The following is an 18,859-nucleotide window of genomic DNA, read 5'->3' as shown; positions in this document are numbered from 1 at the left end:
CCCCCAAAAGACATAAGAATGTCCCATTATCCATACTAGTGCCGGGGTCCCACCTGAAAGAAAAAAGACAATTGCACCGGGTAATCCACCGCATAACCCAGCAACACTCAAAACAATAACACACGTACCCCAGACTCCCTCCCCACCCCCCACTTGACGTGACCGTCCTATACATCCAATAGGTGGGGACGGACATAACTTTGAAACCTCCTCGATTCCCATCTGCCTATACGCTGTATGGCTTCCGTACCCAATCCCCAACGGGCCGCCTCTGAAGCCGCCCCTTTCCTAAAGGAGTGGGAAGAAAAACCCTTGCCATCCAACCCCATGGCCAACAAACACTTCTTAAAAACAGCCCCGAATTGATATTTGGACAACGGCAACCCATCCCTATGTACCAGAAACGACCCCGTCGCCTCGGGCCGTTCGGCCCCGAAGGCCCGTACCGCCTGAACCGGACATAAAGGAGAACCCGTAATCGGAAATACCTGTATGGACTTGCCCCGTCCCCCCTGGTCCGTCTTTGACTTCCGCAGCCAAATAGATACCCTGTCCTGCCCACAAGCCACATCTTGAGGGCCCAAGCCCCCTTGACATTTGGTAGACGGGCTGACCAGCTCACTGATCCTGAAAGCCCCGAAGAAAGCTAACGTGAAGGCCGCCCTGAACAGCAAAAACTCATATTCAGAAGAACAAATGGCCGGCAATTTTTCCAGCATTCCTTCCAGTAGTGCAAACGACACGGGGCGCCTGGAGTCCCTTGTCGTTCCTGCCTTTCTATAACCTCTCAGCGCCTGCCGCACCCAGAAGTCCTTCGTAAAGTCCTGACAACCCCGCAATTTAAAAAGGAACGCAAGACCTGCCATCTTTTTGTTCAGCGTGGCCACCGACGTGCCGTCCTCCATGTTCCTAGCCACGAAGTACAACACCAGCCATCGTGTCTCCGACTCGAACGGGTCCACAGCCACCATTCTCGCCAAAGCCTCCCATTCCAACCACACCTTGCTGTACGCCCCCCAAGTGGCCTCACTCACCGACCTCCTGAGCCATTTTGATATCACGCCAATGCAACCCTCCACAGCCAATCCGGACAAGGCTCTCCGTGTCTTTCCGCCTCCGGGGCCAACTCTCGGAACCTGTCCCACTGAAATCGAGACAGCGCGTCAGCAATGACATTCTCAACCCCGGGCAGATGAACTGCATGGACAAACATATTCAACTGTAGGCACCGTAGAACTAGATGCTGCAACACCCGAACCACCGGCGGTGACGAAGCCGATACCCTGTTAATGACCTGAACCACTCCTAGGTTATCCCCATGGAACCTGACCTTCCGATCCCTGAACTCCGAGCCCCACAACTCAACCGCCAGTACCACTGGAAATAATTCCAATAGCACCAAATTCTTAGTGAAACCCGCGTCCACCCAGTCTTGCGGCCAAGGACCCGCACACCACTTGCCCTGAAAGAATGCCCCAAAGCCTGTGGCGCCCGCAGCGTCCGTGTACAGCTCCAAGTCAAAGTTACTGACCGGGCCCGCCATCCACAGTGCCCGGCCGTTAAATGACTCCAAAAAGGAGTGCCACACCCTCAGGTCCTCCCTAAGAACCCTGCCGAGCGTGACAAAGTGGTTAGGGGAACTCACGCCCGCGGTCGCCGCCGACAGCCGTCGGCTAAACACCCGCCCCATGGGCAAAATACGGCACGCGAAATTAAGCTTACCGAGCAACGACTGTAGCGCTCTCAGCTTCACTTTCCTAACCCCCAGCATGCCCCTGATTTCTGCTTTCATCGCCTCGAGTTTGTCCTCCGGCAGGCGGCATTCCATTGCCATGGAATCCAATGTTATGCCCAGAAAAGTCATCTCCGTGCTTGGGCCCTCCGTCTTCTTCGGGAGACAGGGGGACCCCGAAGCGCTCCGCCATGTGTTCCAGCGTTGCCAGCAGAATCGCCGCGATCCGTGACGCCGCCGGTCCAACGCACAGGAAGTGGATGATGGAACTCACCCCGGACACGTCCCTAACCACCCATTCCAAGAATGAGCTGAACATCTCGAACAGTGCGCAAGAAATGGAACACCCCATGGGCAAGCACTTGTCCACATAAAACTGCCCCCCCCAATGACACCCCAACAGCCGGAAGCTGTCCGGGTGCACTGGCAATAAGCGGAACGCCGCTTCAATGTCCGATTTTGCCATCAAGGACCCCCGCCCATAATGTCGCACCCAATGGACAGCCGCATCGAATGACGTGTAGCTCACTGTGCACGCCTCCTGGTCTATAGCGTCATTAACCGACCCCCCCTTTGGGAAGGAGAGGTGGTGTATCAGCCTAAACTTGTTGAGTTCCTTTTTGGGCACCACCCCCAGCGGAGAAACCACCAGATCACCCCAGGGTGCTACCGAAAAAGGACCTCCCATGCGCCCCAGAGCTACCTCCTTCCGCAGCTTCTCTGAAACCACTTCTGGATGTAGGAGCGCAGACCGCAAGTTGCGCGGGACCGGGGGTACCACCCCCAGCGCGCACGGTATTTGAAAACCCTCTGAGAAACCCCTTTCCAGTGCCCGAGCCGCCCCCCTGTCCGGATACCTACCGAGAAACGGCCGCATCCTTTCCACCATCACCGGCGTCGTCCCTCTTGTTCGCAAAATCTCCGGAACGTCCCTTACCCTGTTTGAAGCACTTGGACAACGGGTGGGAGCCTCCGCAACCAGAGCACTCGTGTTTGTATCTGCAGGTGCCTCCGAATTTGCAAGTGCCGGAGCTAAACTGCCAACACACCCCTTTTGCCCGACCGGCCGGTTGTCCAAGGGAAGATGGACCCCCGGCCCCCCCTTGAAAGGACTGCCCCGGAACCCTCGCCGCCGTCATCAAACACAGCCAAAGGTTCATATCCTTTTGATTCCAGCGCAGGTCCTGCCGCACCGCCATCCGTTGCCGGAATTGTTCATCGTATCGCAGCCAAGCGGATCCTCCGTAGATCCTGTGTGCCTCCCCTATCGCATTCTGATATATGAAGAGCCCTGAGCAGCATTCCGGCTTTTTCTCCCCTATCACACCCGCTAGGATGCTGAAAGCCTGCAGCCAATTGGTAAACGTCCGTGGAATCAAGCGATACCTGCGCCGTTCCTCCTCCTCCTTCTTGGATTCGTCTGGCTTCCCCCTGTCCAGGTTGAACTTCTCTAATGGGAGTAACGCGAAAATCTCCACATACTCACCCTTCCATATCTTCTCCCGGACCTCTGCCTTCAAATGTGTCCCCAGCGACGCCTCATAGCATAAGTACACCTCACATTTTGCCGCGTCAGCGAGGCGGATTATTTCCTGTCGCGCCGCCTCACTTGCCACCGCCCCTTTTTCCCCTGTTGCTGCCGCCGGAGCCGCAGCTGCTCCCGAACCCCCGCTCACCGCGGGGGCGGATGCCACCACCGGCCCAGCCGTCACAACCGCCGGCAGAGTGTTAGGCGTAGCGACCACCCCTCCCACCACCGGAACCGCAGGGGGGACCCAAGCCGCGACCGGGCCCGCAGTCGCCCCATCTGAGCCCTCAAATCTACCCACCAACTCTTTTATGCCTGCCAGAAAACCCGCAAAACCACCCCCCCCAGGGACCCCCCCCCCCGCCCGGGTGCACAGTCTGAGAGCCCCCTGCCCGTGTATCCGCCCCCACCGAGCTGACACCCCCCCCCCCGCTGCCCCCAGTGGCCATCACACCCCTCCCCACAGTATAAGGCAAAGATAAAATTGACTTACCGGGCTGCCTAGGTGATGACCCACCAGCCGATCGTCCCGTCTCCACCGCCGCTGCCACCGTCCTGGATGGTTGGTCGTCCTCCGAATCAGTCAGCTCCCCTTCCGACCGTAGCGTGGATGGATCCTCTTCCTCTGCTGATTGCACCCCAGGGGAAAGATCCCTGGCTGCCGTGGGCCTGGCGTCCGCCTGGTCACTCCTCCGCGCGCCAGACCCGTTCGCCGATTTCTGCGCCGCTTTCCGTGGGACTGGGGGGGTCTCCCCAGCCCTGCTGCCCCCAACAAGGTCGCCGGTGGTCCCCTCCCCCTCCGTCCGCACCGCGGCAAGGCTGTGGGCCGAGGAAATGGAAAGCCCAGAAGCCGGGCCTCTAGGTCTCCCCCGCTGAGGCGCCGCACCCCCCACGGTGGAGCGGGGGGCGGGGCCCGCCGAATCCTGTTCCTTACGCTGCGCGGGCCCAGGTGCTGCTCCAGGGCTGGCCGACCGGCCTGCTGCCATGCCACGGCCCCGATAGGGATTCCTCCCGTTCCCCCCCCTCGTGGGCAATGCTGCGCGCTTGGCGGGGGGGCCCGGAGGGGCCCGCGAACGGGGACTCCCCTGTTTTCTTTGGGCCCTGGGGGATGTGTCCGGGGAAAAGCGCTCCGGCGGGCGAGAACGCCGGGCGCGTCCTGTGTCCCTCCCCCCCGCGTCCTCAATAGCTGCCGACCTACCGAAAATAGGCCGCAGCTGGTCCCGAAGCCACTCTGGGCCGTGCGCCGACGCCTCCGCCTGCAGCTGAGCTAACATGAGCTCCACTTCAGACATCCTGCACCGAACTTTCCTCCGCGCTGTGTTGCCGGGAGGGCGGGAACCAACCCTTAAATAAACTCCCTTCCCCGCCCCCCGGGTACTGACAGCCAACCATTGTCTTTGCTGTCCGCTGTGACGTCAGTCATGCCAGCCCTCCACCGAGTCCACTGCGTTCCCCTGCTCTGGGCTTTTCTGGAACCGCAGGACAATTGCAGGCACAGGAGTCCATTGAAATGAATGGGCTGCCTTGCCCATGCAAACATGTCCCACAGGATCGCACAAATGTGAACCTAGGGTCAAAACTCTAGTAGAGTAGGTAATATGAGATTAACATTAGGATAATATGAGTGTCAAATTACTAAAATATTAATGGTTTAGTCAAATGTCACAGTTAACACAACCATATGTCATATGTTGTATAGCAAGACTTTGAGGAAACAGAAATGGAGTAAGAATATACTGTATATGTAAACCTCTTTTCTTTGTAATACTAAATCAAAGGAAACTGATTTAATTACTGTCATAAACATAAATGACTATTTGCAAAAATCAACACTAACTTGCCTGAGTTCTCACATCTAAGGCCCCATGCATACAGAATATTTTTTTTTTTACTCCCTTGATTGCTTTTGCTTCTGGTGGGAAAAAAAACTGCTTAATAAACAACCTAAAGCCACGTTTTGCACATGCGTTTAAATGTGTTTAGGCATGTTAAAGTGGAGGTTCACCCGAAAAGTAAATTTTTAACCTTAGATTGATGCTCATTTTGTCAAGGGGAATCGGGTAGTTTCCTTAAAATCAAAGCAGTACTTACTGTTTTAGAGAGCGATCTTCTCAGCCGCTTCCGGGTATGGGCTGCGGGACTGGGCGTTCCTATTTGATTGACAGGGTTCCGACGGTCGCATCTATCGCGTCGCGATTTTCCGAAAGTAGCCGAACGTCGGTGCGCAGGCGCCGTATAGAGCCGCACCGACGTTCGGCTTCTTTTGGCTACTCGTGATGCGATGTATGCGACCGTCGGAAGCCTGTCGGAAGCCTGTCAATCAAATAGGAACGCCCAGTCCCGAAGACCATACCCGGAAGCGGCGGAGAAGATCGCTCTCTAAAACGGTAAGTACTGCTTTGTTTTTAAAAAAACTACCTGATTCCCCTTGACAAAATGAGCATCAATCTAAGGTTAAACAAAAATTTCGGGTGAACTCCCGCTTTAAGTGTTTGTGCGTTCATTAATTCCATTGGCCACAATATTAAAGTGATATTAAAGGCAACTTAAAAAAATAAAATATAATAAACATTGTATACTTACCTGCTATGTGCAATAGTTCTACAGAAAGCAGCCCCAATCCTCCTCTTCTTGGGCCCCCTGCTGGCATTCCTAGCCCCTCTAATTCCTCCACCCCAAACTCCCTCACCCATGTCTTTATGGACTTTGCTTGTAGGGAACTATAAGCAGTAAGTAGTAGTAGGCACCAAGAAACTTTGTAGTTTGTGTGTGATTGACCCTGTGTCTATTATGGACACAGGGTGACCAAGAAAAGGATAGAAAACTACTTAATGGACACTGACAATGTGGTTTGGATTACTTCAGATGGGACAGTAATATTTATCAACAATATCCCTCAAGAAATACATGAAGAATATTCCTGGTTTGTTTGATTCTGAACTATACATGTTATTGAAAGAGCGGTCACATTGATCCCTGTTCCATGGTCTTCAATATAGGAGCCGGACAGTCTGCTACTGAGGTCTCCTGCTATAGTCTGTTGTCTACTAGGTTGAGAAGGAGGGAGATCCCTGTTTGTATTGTTAATTGTGTTAATTGGAAAACCTATTGTCCCTGCTAGCAAGCCCATTTGGGATGTGTTTATACCTGTAATAATGTGTATTGTTTTAGTGAGTTTAGTGAGTCATCCAGGTGGATAATTAACATAATGTTTATAGTTTATGTCGGTTGTTATAATTATGTTTCTGGTTACAGTTTGTATTGTTGGGGTAATATGATCAGGAGAGGGGATGTCCTCTTATGGGGTATATATGTTGTGTGAGTTTTTCAAATAAAGGTGTTCCATGTTCATACAAGCTATTGTTGGCTAGTCTTGTACGATCGGCTATAATATCTGATATTGATGTTCAGACTGGTGGAAGCGATGTACTGACAAAAGCACTCAAGTGGAGTGTGGGTACCGGGTTCCCTCCCAGTGTAAGTATCTGAATTTGATCTGGTTTTAACCTATTGCAGTCTCTGTACAGCAGGGTTGGATTGTGAGAGGAATAAGCAGCACAAGGATCAGTACATGTGCTGACAAGGATCATGTGGATAGGAAAAGAAAGCAGATTGACAGAGAGATGATCTCATCATTGTGCTTCTTCTCCTTTCACTGTCCATTCACAGGCTGTGGAGGGTCCAAGATAGCCTGGACTCAACAGAAGTGGGCTGAATTATTTTGGTCATTAGACTGCAGACATCTAGTGGCAGAAAAAAAGTACTACAAGGAAAACCTATGGTTTGATAATAAATATTTATTTTTTATTTAATCGTTTAACCCTGTCGCTGCCAGGTTCATATATCGTACGGACATAACAGCGAGGGGGGGGGGGGGGTTTACACACATTCCCAGTGGCAACAGCCACCGGAATTGGGTGTACATCTGACAAGCAGACTTCTGCATGTCAGAAGGAAGCATTCGGGTGGCTGCGCTGCCCGATTGCTTTTACACATCCCCCATGCGTTCCCCCAGCATGTATCCCAGGCTCCGCTTGCCCATCTGTGGGCCTGGAACCAACACAGCAGGTGCCAACAGGTAGAAGGGAACGAGAAGAGTAGAGACAGGAGTGGGTCTTTTAGACGTGGGTGTCTCATTAAAGAGAACCTCTCACCAAAAAATCATCATATAGGGAACTTTTTGTCCCCTATGTGATAAAAAAAGTAAAATAAAAAATGTTTTAATAGTAAAAAATGTAAGATACCCCCCCCCAAAAAAATTGAGGCCTCTCAACCCCCACATATTAGGGCATATTAATGTTAGCTCACGTGCCAGGGTGCCTACGCATGAAAACGTTGATTGCAATACATGTTACATATCTCCATGCACACCGCAGTGAGAGCAATATTTTTAACACCAGACGTCCTCCATACCACTAAACTGATGACCTAAAGAGGCTTTTAAAGAGTCGCCTATGGAAAATATAGGGTACTGAAGATTGTCACCATTTCACAGGCGCATGCAAATTTAAGGTTGGACGTGTTGAGTATCTGTTTACTCTGTGCAACCTTGTCTTTTAGATATTACCAATAAATTGAGTACATTATTATGTTTGTGTGCTCATTATTATAGCTTTAGTTTTTTTTTTTTACTGAAATTGTGTGTTTTCTAGACTTTTGCGGGAATATAGTGTGACATAAAAAATTGGTATTTCCACTATTTTATTTTCTAAGGTGTCTGCTTTCAGAAAATGTATAATGTTTTGGGGTATCGTATAATCTTCAGGGCTAAAATTATTTTCTAAGCATGTGTGCAAAAATATCCTGTTGTTTTTGCCTCTGGTTCTGCTTTAAGAAAACTACATACAGTGAGGAATGAGCAAACATACTGAGACATGAATTGCATACACTTAAAGAAAGCTAAATCATTAGTATTTTTTGTTATGGCTGTATTTAATCAGGTTCGCTCATGTCATTTTCAGAATCCAGCAGTCATAAAATGTAATTCCTAAAGCACTTCATCATTTACAATCCATTTTTTGCAGCATGTATATCTGAAAAGAGGTGTCACAATAACCCACACCCTTGAGGACAACACCCACCTGTCACTCCTCCCACCAATTACTGCATGGCATGCTTTCCCAGTCCTCCCCGTAACAATCATAGTTACCTTTGCATCTGGTGCCCCCGCTTCTTCTCTAATCAGCAGTAGGTAGCTTTGGCCCTCCACACTAATCTCTTTCTTGAACTGATCACCTGAATAAAGATAAAAGAAAATATAAATGAGATGTTAAAAACACAACAGATTCTAAACTTTATGTAAGCAGACTGATTACACTTAAGGCTCGTACACACTTAACGTACACACTATAATAAAATCAGGAAAACATTTTCGGACGATTTTCGCATAGTTTGTACACAACTTTCGACAGCTGATTCCAAATTTTCGTACGAAAATTCCCGAAGGGACAAACTCCAAAAATGTTCTCGTACGGGAACAGAAGGAATGATTTTAGTTTAATGTGTACCATTTCGTCCAATTTTCGTACAAGAAAAATCAGAAAAGAAAGACTGCACATGATCAGAAACAATAAACAAAAAAAAAAAGCCTTTGTTGTGTGAGAATTTTTATACGAATATTCGTTCATCAGTTTTGATTTGCTGTGAAACATTAAGAAAAGTCGTACGAACGTAAGCCCGATTTTCTTATAGTGTGTACCCCACTTTATGCATTTTCCTGAAAACTATTATGAAAACCACCAAATTTGGTAATTATTGACTATACAGAATTGTTTTTATTTTTTTTATAGTCCAGCTTTTCACAGAGCTCAGCAGAAAGAGGTGGAAGGATATGTCACTGCCATCTGTCATTATTTCATATTGTCTAGCTGCACACCTCTGAACAGCTTATGAACAGAACCTTGTCACTTCACTGCACATAGGGAGCAAAACTGCTCATTACTAGCCACTAGTCAGACTCAGACTTTTGTTCTCCAACTGCCACTTTCCAGTGCAAGTTTAAATTACACCTGTGTCCAAACTGTGGATCTTAAAGCTTTTGTATTTTCTAAGCAAGCAATAAAAGAGCTTTAAAGCAGTACTAAATCCTCTGATCTGTTGCAGCCAAGGAAGCGGCCATCTTGGCCTCAGTTTATCTGCAGTTGCCATGATACTGCACATGTGATCAGTTATTACGGCAGCCATTTGATGGCTTGACAGGTCGATTGAGCAGCTGCAAGAGTTAGGCCTCGTACACATGACCGAGGAACTTGTCGTAAATGAAACATCGTTTTCCTCGACGAGTTCTTTGTTAGGCTTGTCAAGAATCTTGACAAGCTTTCTTTGCGTACACACTGTCAAGACCAAATCTCGTCATTCTCAAACGCGGTGACGTTCAACACGTACGACGGCAGGGGAAGTTCTATTCCACTGGCACAACCCTTGGGGCTGCTTTTGCTAATCTCATGTTACTGCGTGTTAAGTAAAAGTTTGGTAAGAGACGATTTGCACTTTTCAGACTGTTACAGCGTGACAAATGTGCTATCTCCATTACAAACACTACTTTTACCGAAGGTGCGCTCCCGTCTCATACTTTATTCTGAGCATGCGCGGGTTTCTAAGCATACACACGAATGTGTTTCTCGTCGAAAACCAGGCCGACGAGGAACACGGTGAGGAAATTGAGACTCCCGACGAGGAAAAAGAGAACTTGTTCTCTTTTTTTCTCATCAAGTTCCTCGACAGTTTTCTCGATGAAAAATGTACACACGACCGTTTTCCTCAGCAAAAAAGCTCTGCCACCAAGTTTCTTGATGGATTCTGTCAAGGAAAACGGTTGTGTGTACGAGGCCTTATAGTTCACTGCATGTCTTAAAAGTAACTGTTTCCGGAAACAATTACATTTATGGCTTTAGTTCTGTTTTAAACATTCCATCACTGACCTCTCTAGCTGCTTGTATTATAAAATAATTTATCCACAAAGATCACAACAGAGACTTATAAAGTTGTGTTTGAGTTGGTCTCTAACTATTTACAAGCACATGTTTGTTTGCTTTGGAAGCTTGGCAGATTCTGCCCTCAAACAGTAATGCCGCGTACACACAACCTTTTTTCGGGATGCAAAAAATGACATTTTTAATGGTCTAGAAAAAACAAAGTTTTTTTCAACCCGATTATTGCTAAACCGGCCTTGCCTACACACGATCGTGAAAAAAATGCTCTCGCAAAGCGCGGTGACGTACAACACGTACAACGGCACTATAAAGGGGAAGTTCTATTCGGATGGCGCCACCCTTGGGGCTGCTTTTGCAGATTTCATGTTAGTAAAAGACGATTTGCGTTTTTTAGACTGTTACAGCGTGATGAATGTGCTATCTCTATTACGAACTCTAATTTTACCAGAAAGAGCGCTCCCGTCTCATAACTTGCTTCTGAGCATGCGCGTGAAAAATTAGAGCATGTTCTAAATTTTTAATGCCCGTTTTTTACGTTGTGAAAAATGCTCTGGAGCCCACACACGATCGTTTTTAATGTCATTAAAAAAAAAAAATGTACAACCCGAAAAACAGTCGTGTGTACGCGGCATAAGACGAAGAGAAGCTACAATAAAAATGCTTCTGTTGTAAATTTTTAAGACAAACTTGTCCACAATGTCTACAGCCACAGGGGTGAATGGGAGCTTTTAATGTTTGTTCAGAATTTGTTAATACTTCAATATGCATAGTCAGAGGTAACTTTAACTCTGACCAGTTATTCTGGCACCCCAACTATAATGTATGTGTTGGCAAACTAAATACCCAGTTAAAGTGGAAGTAAAGTTATAAATTATAAAAAAAATGTGTGACTGGTAGGATTTTTATGACAGAGGATACCCTATTGGTCATGATTGCTTCTACATGCCTTTCGGTATTTTGTGAACACTGAGCTTCCTCATGTGCAGATTGCTGTACATTCATGTCACTCCTCTAAGTGGAGACAAATTAATTAACATGTGCATGCGCAGGCCAGTCAAGCAGCAAAAGAATCTCAACACACAAAATTCTTCTAGCACATTGTGGCTAAAAGCTTCTGAGGGCCTTTTTTGTGTGGAGGTTTACTAATGCTTTAGACTTTTTTCCTGTCAAAACATTTTTCATTATGTTACTACTTATCTCTTCTTGTCAAAATAAATGCTGAATGGTTGTGCAGATCTTTATCTCTGCCATTCCTGCCTGTCAGCTCCTCCCCTGCAAAAGCCCAATTTGCAGTTTCTCCTCAGCTGCTATCACCCCCCTCTGCTTTGAGCACACCTAAGCTCACAACAGACAATAGTAAACAGAGGGTCTTGCTGGCATGCCTCTTTCTCTCTGCTTGAGTTGTGATGGTGCTGGTCCCAGGAAAGCGTCTGGTGTCTTAAACCAGTGCTGCCAAACAACATTCATTAAATATTTATCTTCCACAGAGCAGCATGCTCCAATATTTACCACATCAATCTTAAAGGAGTTCTAAAGGGGGAAGTTTTTTTTTATCTTAATGCATTCTATGCATTAAGATAAAAAGCCTTCTGTGTGCAGCAGCCCCCCTAATGTTCACAGCCATCCGAGATTCTCCCTCCTGATTGGCTGAGACACAGCTGTGGCGGCATTGGCTGCCGTTGCTGTCAATCAAAGTCAGCTAGCCATCAGGAGAGAGAGAGGATAGGGCCGGGTCGGGGCTTCATGTCTGAATGGACACAGGGAGCTGTGACTCGGCTCGGGTGCCCCCATAGCAAGCTGCTTGCTGTGGGGGCACTGAACAGGAGGGAGGAGTCAGAAGAGTCAAAGAGGGACCCGAGAAGAGGAGGATCTGGGCTGCCCTGTGCAAAACCAACTGCACAGTTCAGGCAAGTATAACATGTTTGTTATTTTTATAGGAAAAAACAAGACTTTACAATCACTTTAAGAGGACAAAGTGCTACTGTACGTACACGTTTTTCCCTGGGGAGCAAGATGAATAAAAATATGTTCAGTAAGACTTATTTTTTAAGGTGATGATTGGACAATAAAGAACCAGCAGCAGCACACTAAGCTCGTCATCTCACTGCTCTCTCTTCCAATCATCAAGCTCTCTTTTTTAGATTCGCTGTCCTATCTAATGCTGTAAAGACTGACTGGGTTAGAGTTCTGCCTCTTCGATTTCTGATGTAATAGGGAGCTAGTACTATTGCCTTCAAATTAACACATGACTGGATTCTATATCTGCTAACACTTTAAATACAAAAGGCCAATTTGTTCTGAAATTCTGTTTGACTAATCCCAGTAATATAACACATCCAATGTACAACAATTAATGTATAACTGCCCTAGTGTTCCCAAGTTAAAATGAAAATGACTGCATGGTACAAGCTGGTGTAAAGATATTTCATATGAACTAAGGGATAATGACAAGACCAGAGCCAGGCTGGCAACCACGGTATTGTTGAGAAGTATGTTTTGTCTAAACAATCTCTATGAGCTCTTCAGCCGAATGTCACACCCATATTCAAACATTCAGCAAAAGCCACCAATACCAAAGAAGCATGCATAAGAGTAGAAAGGTAAAACTATGTTATGAATTATGGATTTACATTGTACTTAAAGCTGATTTCTTATTTCAGATAAAAGCATTTTCGAACTGTCAACTCCCCTATGTGATGCAGTGCAGTGGAACTGGTCTAAGTTTAGATGTGCAGTTGGGGGGGGGGGGAGTTAAAATGCTCAATAGCGCCATGTTTTTAGCGCCCCCCCTCGGCAGAGCAGGGTTCATCGTGATTAACTTTGGATCTGCACCAGGAGACGTTTTTTTTAAAAAAAAAGGACATGTCAAAAACTGTGCATGTGTGTGTGCGCGTCTGTGCGTTTTTTTATTTACCTTTTGATACTTTTTTGGTGAGTAGGGTGGAGGGGCGGGATCTGGAAGCCCTTGTGAAAGTGGGCTTTCAGATTTTGATAATTCCCCACCTGCATCCCCACAACCACCGGTCCTTGTCCCCATCAACAAGCACAAGGTGCTTTGGGGGGAACCCCCTCTACCCCAAATCACCCCTTAATGTTGAGGGCATGTGGCCTGGTATGGTTCAGGAACGCTAGGACGCTTGCTCGTCCCCCTTTCCTGGCCTGCCAGGCTGCATGCTCGGATAAGGGTCTGGTGTTAATTTTTTTTTTACATTTTGGTGTGGGGTTCCCCTAAAAATCCATACCAGACCCAAAGGCCCTAGTATGGATTTGGGGGTAAACCTCCAAGCTGTTTTTTGTCTGAACTTTTCATTGACGCCATTCTATTGTTTACATTTCAGCTTTCAGCGGGGAAACCCACTGACAGCTGAAAAGTTATAAGTTGGTAAAAACTTGGTTGCCCCTCTCCTTAACAACCGGCTTGTACACCGCTGCAATTTCTACGTTTTTGCATTGGAACCACACCCGGCAAACAGGAATTGCGCTATGAAATTCGCACCTAAATAACACTCAAAACAGATGCAATTTGCACTGCAGCAGTGTGAACCGGGCCTAAAACTAGCCTAATAGGACAAATTTGTGCCACTGCTACATGCATACGGCTGACGCTGAACAATAGCTAGAGTCACAGCTGGTCTTCTATGTAAAGAAAAATCATCAGATGTCAAAAGATTTTGGATTGAAACTGCGACATTTGATTTAAGGAGTCCAACCCACTTCTTTCAGGCTTAGTTTAAATGATGACAGGAAGTTGTTCAGAATCAGAATGAAATTAACAGAATTCCTAATCAGTTCCTTCCTTCCTTCATGTAAGCCTATATGTACAGGGTGACTTCATTCCTTTGTGTCACTCTCCATCCATAGCTGGTTACCTCCCAACTTCAGAGGACTTCCCAATCTCCATGGCAACTGAAACTAGAGACTAAGAAAGGATGTTGTCATAGCGCGTCCACTGTTCAGTAACCATGGAAACTAACAAGAAAAGAAGCTACAGAGGAAGAAAACAAGACGTGAATGAGTACAGGCCATCAAATGTAGCTGTTTTGAGTGAGAATCAGTGTTGTTCAACAATTATTATTTTAAAATGCTTTTAAGCCTGACTTCAGCATTTAGATCCATGAAGAAAAAAAAATTCACTCTGTTGAAGCTGCAGGCCAAAGTATTATTTAGTGGTTATTTATCAGTTACAGCATACTGTATTTGTAATCCACTTTTACTGATCCACTCACAAACTCTAAACAATCAATGTTGCCACATGCTAGCTGAAAGACGAAATCAGCCTTGCAATGGCAGTGTCTTTTCTAGCAGTCTCTTTACCTGACATGCATGAAATGGAGGTCTTAGCTCACAGGAATAAGAGAGCATAGGTTGGGTTTGCCCAGTGTTCTTACTGTCAGGTATTTTGTATTTTCACTTTTACAGCCACATTGGGACGTCACTTTTATATTTTTTAGGACCCCCATTGGGGGGCTTTGGTGAAATATCAGGGGTCCAAACAGACCCCTGATGTCTCACTTTTGAGACAGAGAAAGGGACTTTTTCTGCAGCCTCAGCTGTACAAAAATGAATAAACAGGAATAGCATTGTTCAGAGCTTCCCATGCATTCACAAACGGAGGCATAGTAAACACAGTTTACTATGCTTGAGCTATAAATAAATAAAAAAAAAAAAAAAACAGAGTCAGCGATTAGTACTAATCACTGACTCTATTCATTGGGACAAGGAAGGAGCTGGTAAATGACATCCTGACAGATCCCCCGCAGCAACCAGCGGGAGGGGAAAAACCATCAGCGCTGCAGGGGGGCAAGTGGAGGAGCAAGGAGAGAGCACACAGGAACCCTGGGCAGCAGGACAGCGATAGGGAGGCAGTGAGAGTGGCATGTGGAGGAACCAATGTCCTCCATTCCCCTCCTGCAGCCGCTGAATGTCTGTGGGAGGGAGAGGACGAGTTGCGGGCATTCAGCGGCTGCATACAGGGATTGTTTTCCCTACATGCCACCGCACCCACCCCCTCCTATCCAGGTGTACAGGGGTACCGCACGGGCCCCCAGGAGCATGGGACTGGGTGGCAATGGCGACCTTTGTGACCCCTGTACCTACGCCCCTGATAACAAACCTAAATTAAAAATTGCTACTTACCTTTTTATTTTGCTTTTTTAAATCCTACTTCGCTTTTCTCTTCTGTTTAATGTGGAGCAGGGTGGGGAGTTAAGTTTACCTCTGTTAACCCTGTCTATACTGCACTAGGCCCCCTGCAGCTTCCCTCTATGGTATCTGGCAATGTCAGATGGGACAATAGTGTATTTGATCCTAACATAAAGTGTGTCCATATGGACAAACTGCTAACAATACTCAGTACTAGGGACCAGTACTGTGCAAATAAGTCTCCCCTAAAACTTCTGACAGAAGCGGCAGGTGCAGGGGATTAATTTGTTACTATGAAGCTCACAATAATTTTTAAGCATCAACGGATTTAGGTCAAAGTATAAAATCTTCAGGTCTTGGTGTAAATTGTAGACCTTCCATTCCTTTTACCAATCAAACTAGGAAGTGCTGAACATAATTGTTAAAGTGGAACTACACTGCATCTGAGCACCACAAACCAAAAACTGTATTTTATTCATTTTTAATATTCAAAGCAAACTCGTCACTCCATGTCTCAATGATTTATTTTGCTGAAAAATCCCTTTGAATGATTCTGCCGTGGTAAAATTGAGCACCAGCGGCTACTGACCGTATTGCAAAAAAATGGCTTGGTCATGAAGGGGGGTAAATATTCCTGAGGTCAAGTGGTTAAAGGGAACTTTTTCATTTTCCAAGCATGTTAACATAGTGGTACACTATGATTCACCCTATCAGCTGCTTTAAAGCAGAGTTCCACCCAAAAATGGAACTTCCGCTTTTCGGAACCCTCCCCCCCTCCAGTCCGGTGTCACATTTGGCACCTTTCAGGGGGGTGCAGATACCTGTCTAAGACAGGTATTTGCACCCACTTCTGGGCATAGACTCACTGCCCCCCCGTTCCCCACTGTCTCCTGGAAAACACACTGGTCCCAGGAGAGAGCGTGCGCAGTAGGGAACCGGGCAGTGAAGTCGCAACGCCTCACTTCCTGATTCCCTCAACGTGGATGTCAGCGGGGGGGCAGCCGAGAGACGAGCGATTGCTCGGCCTCGGCTGCTGACATCGCGGGCGCGCTGGACAGGTAAGTGTCTATTTTTTAAAAGTCAGCAGCTGCAGTATTTTGCTGGCTTTTTAACCTCCCTGGCGGTATGATTATTTCAGATTTTATGGGCTGAAAGCGGTACCATTATTTTGCATGAAAATTTGGCGTTTTATATTGTAGGCCTGCAATCCTTAGGAATAACTCACTTAAATCTGTCCAAACAAGAGTCTATAGTAGACATCCCGGGTATAATAAAATTTGAAACACAAAATCATAAATTATAATATAATAAATACATATAAATAATAAATAAATAAATAATTATAACAAATAATATTATTATAATAATAATAATAATAATAATAATAATAATAAAAATTATTACTTTTAATGTTTTTCATGCCGAATTTTCCCACAAATCACTATCGCTCAATTCTGCAAGTGATTGTAATTTATTATCGCTGTTTTCTAGCTGGTCTAAAACCACTTTTGACATAAGGGGACACTTTTTGGTTGCTATGGACAATCTCCAGTTTCCAGGCAGAAGGAACAGTTTTTATAATATAAAAGTGCATGTAGGACACTGGGCAGACCACTAGGGACAAAGGGGATGTGTATTTTTTTCATACAGTACTGTAATCTATAAGATTACAGTATACTGTATGTATTGTGTTTATTTACTTTTTTAAATTTGGCGCCGATCTCCGCCCCCGTGCGTCATAACCTCGCAGGGAACGGAGCTCGGCGGCACTCGGCACTGTGAATCGAGCAAGGAGGACACTGCTCGATCACACAGCGGCGAGGCATCGCAGGATCCAGGGACAAGGTAAGTAACTTGTGCCTGTGGATACTGCGAGCGATCCAGAGTCAGGCTCGGGGTTTACCGCTTTTGGTCCTGAAATTCCACCCCGAGCCAGACTCGGGATTACTGCTCAGGGGGTTAAAAAAAAAATCAGGTGGACCCCCGCTTTAAATGCACTCTTTCACCCATATGTGCAGACTAGACAATGCTATTACTGATATGCAAATATCATTGTCAAAGGCCAACAGCCAAGCCTTCGTCTCTAACCACTCCCTCTGGCTGCTGATCCTTACGTAGAGAGCAGTGACACATAACTGCCATTAGAAGATCAGAGCTGTCTTGGATAGGATTCTTTGAGGTGTCTGACATGCAGGCTGTGATTGACAGCCTGGCTTCACCTTCTCTATCACTGGAGCAGAGGTTTTATTCCTTGATGACTTGTTTATAAGCGGAATAGTTTGTTTTTGGCAGCAGTACATTACCTTTCATTTGCATTTAGTAAATCTAGGAAAAAGCCTCAGGATCTGATAATGCCTGAGGTCCAACATGAAAATGAAATACAAACAAAACTTTCTAGGCTTGCTTCTATTTGAGTGCGAAGATACATTTTCAGAGCAAATGTCTATAAAGCATTTTTGGAGTAATCAATTTGTATTGACTTTTAGTAGTAAAATGTTGTTGTATTTGTTTTAATCCTAAGCATAAGAAGCACCTCAACCACTCAGTTTGAACTTATAAGGCAGGAAATATTCAATCTTCCTGTACTTATGTTCTGCCTACAGCATTTACAAACATTTACAAATCATCATTAACCACTTCAATACCGGGCATTTTCACCCCCTTCCTGTCCAGGCCAATTTTCAGCTTTCAGCATCGTCACGCTTTGAATGACAATTGCGCGGCCGTGCGACGTGGCTCCCAAACAAAATTGACGTCTTTTTTTTCCCACAAATAGAGCTTTCTATTGGTGGTATTTGATCACCTCTGCGGTTTTTATTTTTTGCGCTATAAACAAAAAAAATACCGACAATTTTGAAAAAAACACAATATTTTTTACTTTTTGCTATAATAAATATCCAAATTAAACATTTTTATTTTTTTATCAGTTTAGGCCGATATGTATTCTTCTACATATTTTTGGTTTAAAAAAAACGCAATAATCGTATAGTGATTAGTTTGCGCAAAAGTTATAGCAGCTACAAAATAGTGGATAGATTTATGATTTTTTTTACTAGTAATGGTAATCTGCGATTTTTGGCAGGACTGCTATATTGCGGCAGACAGATCGGACACTTTTGACTCTATTTTGAGATGATTAACATTCATACAACGATCAGTGCTATAAAAATGCACTGATTACTGTATAAATGTGACTGGCAGGGAAAGGGGTTAACACTAGGAGGCGGTTAAATGTGTTCCCTGGGAGTGATTCTAAATGTGGGGGGGAGGGGACTGACTGTGGGAGGGGACCAATCGGTGTCCCTATGTACAAGGGGCACACCATCGGTCTCCTCTTACTGACAGAACGTAGATCTCTGTGTTTACACACAGAGATCCACGTCCCTGGCTCTGTAAATGCCGATCGCGGGTACCCGGCGGACATCGCGGTCGCCAGGCATGCACATCGGCACCCGCGTGACACGGTGGGCACAGAGTTTCCCCGATGCGCCCCCGTGACGGCGCGCAGGGTCCCGGCAATTGAAC

General features: G+C 46.2%; 1 protein-coding gene across 2 annotated transcripts in view; it reads right to left on the bottom strand.

Annotated features, from left to right (window-relative positions):
* Nucleotides 1-18,859, bottom strand: part of AGAP2 (ArfGAP with GTPase domain, ankyrin repeat and PH domain 2) — a 319,347-nt gene that overhangs the window by 108,466 nt on the left and 192,022 nt on the right. For both annotated transcript variants that reach the window (XM_040340872.1, XM_040340873.1), the window contains exon 4: nt 8,410-8,495. In XM_040340872.1, the coding sequence (XP_040196806.1) occupies nt 8,410-8,495 (86 nt within the window). The remainder of the gene's footprint in view (nt 1-8,409; nt 8,496-18,859) is intronic.

Source organism: Rana temporaria, chromosome 2, assembly GCF_905171775.1.
Source record: "Rana temporaria chromosome 2, aRanTem1.1, whole genome shotgun sequence".
NCBI lineage: Eukaryota > Metazoa > Chordata > Amphibia > Anura > Ranidae > Rana > Rana temporaria.
The sequence above is the reverse complement of the archived record's forward strand: the minus strand, read 5'-3'. Positions and strand labels throughout refer to the sequence as shown.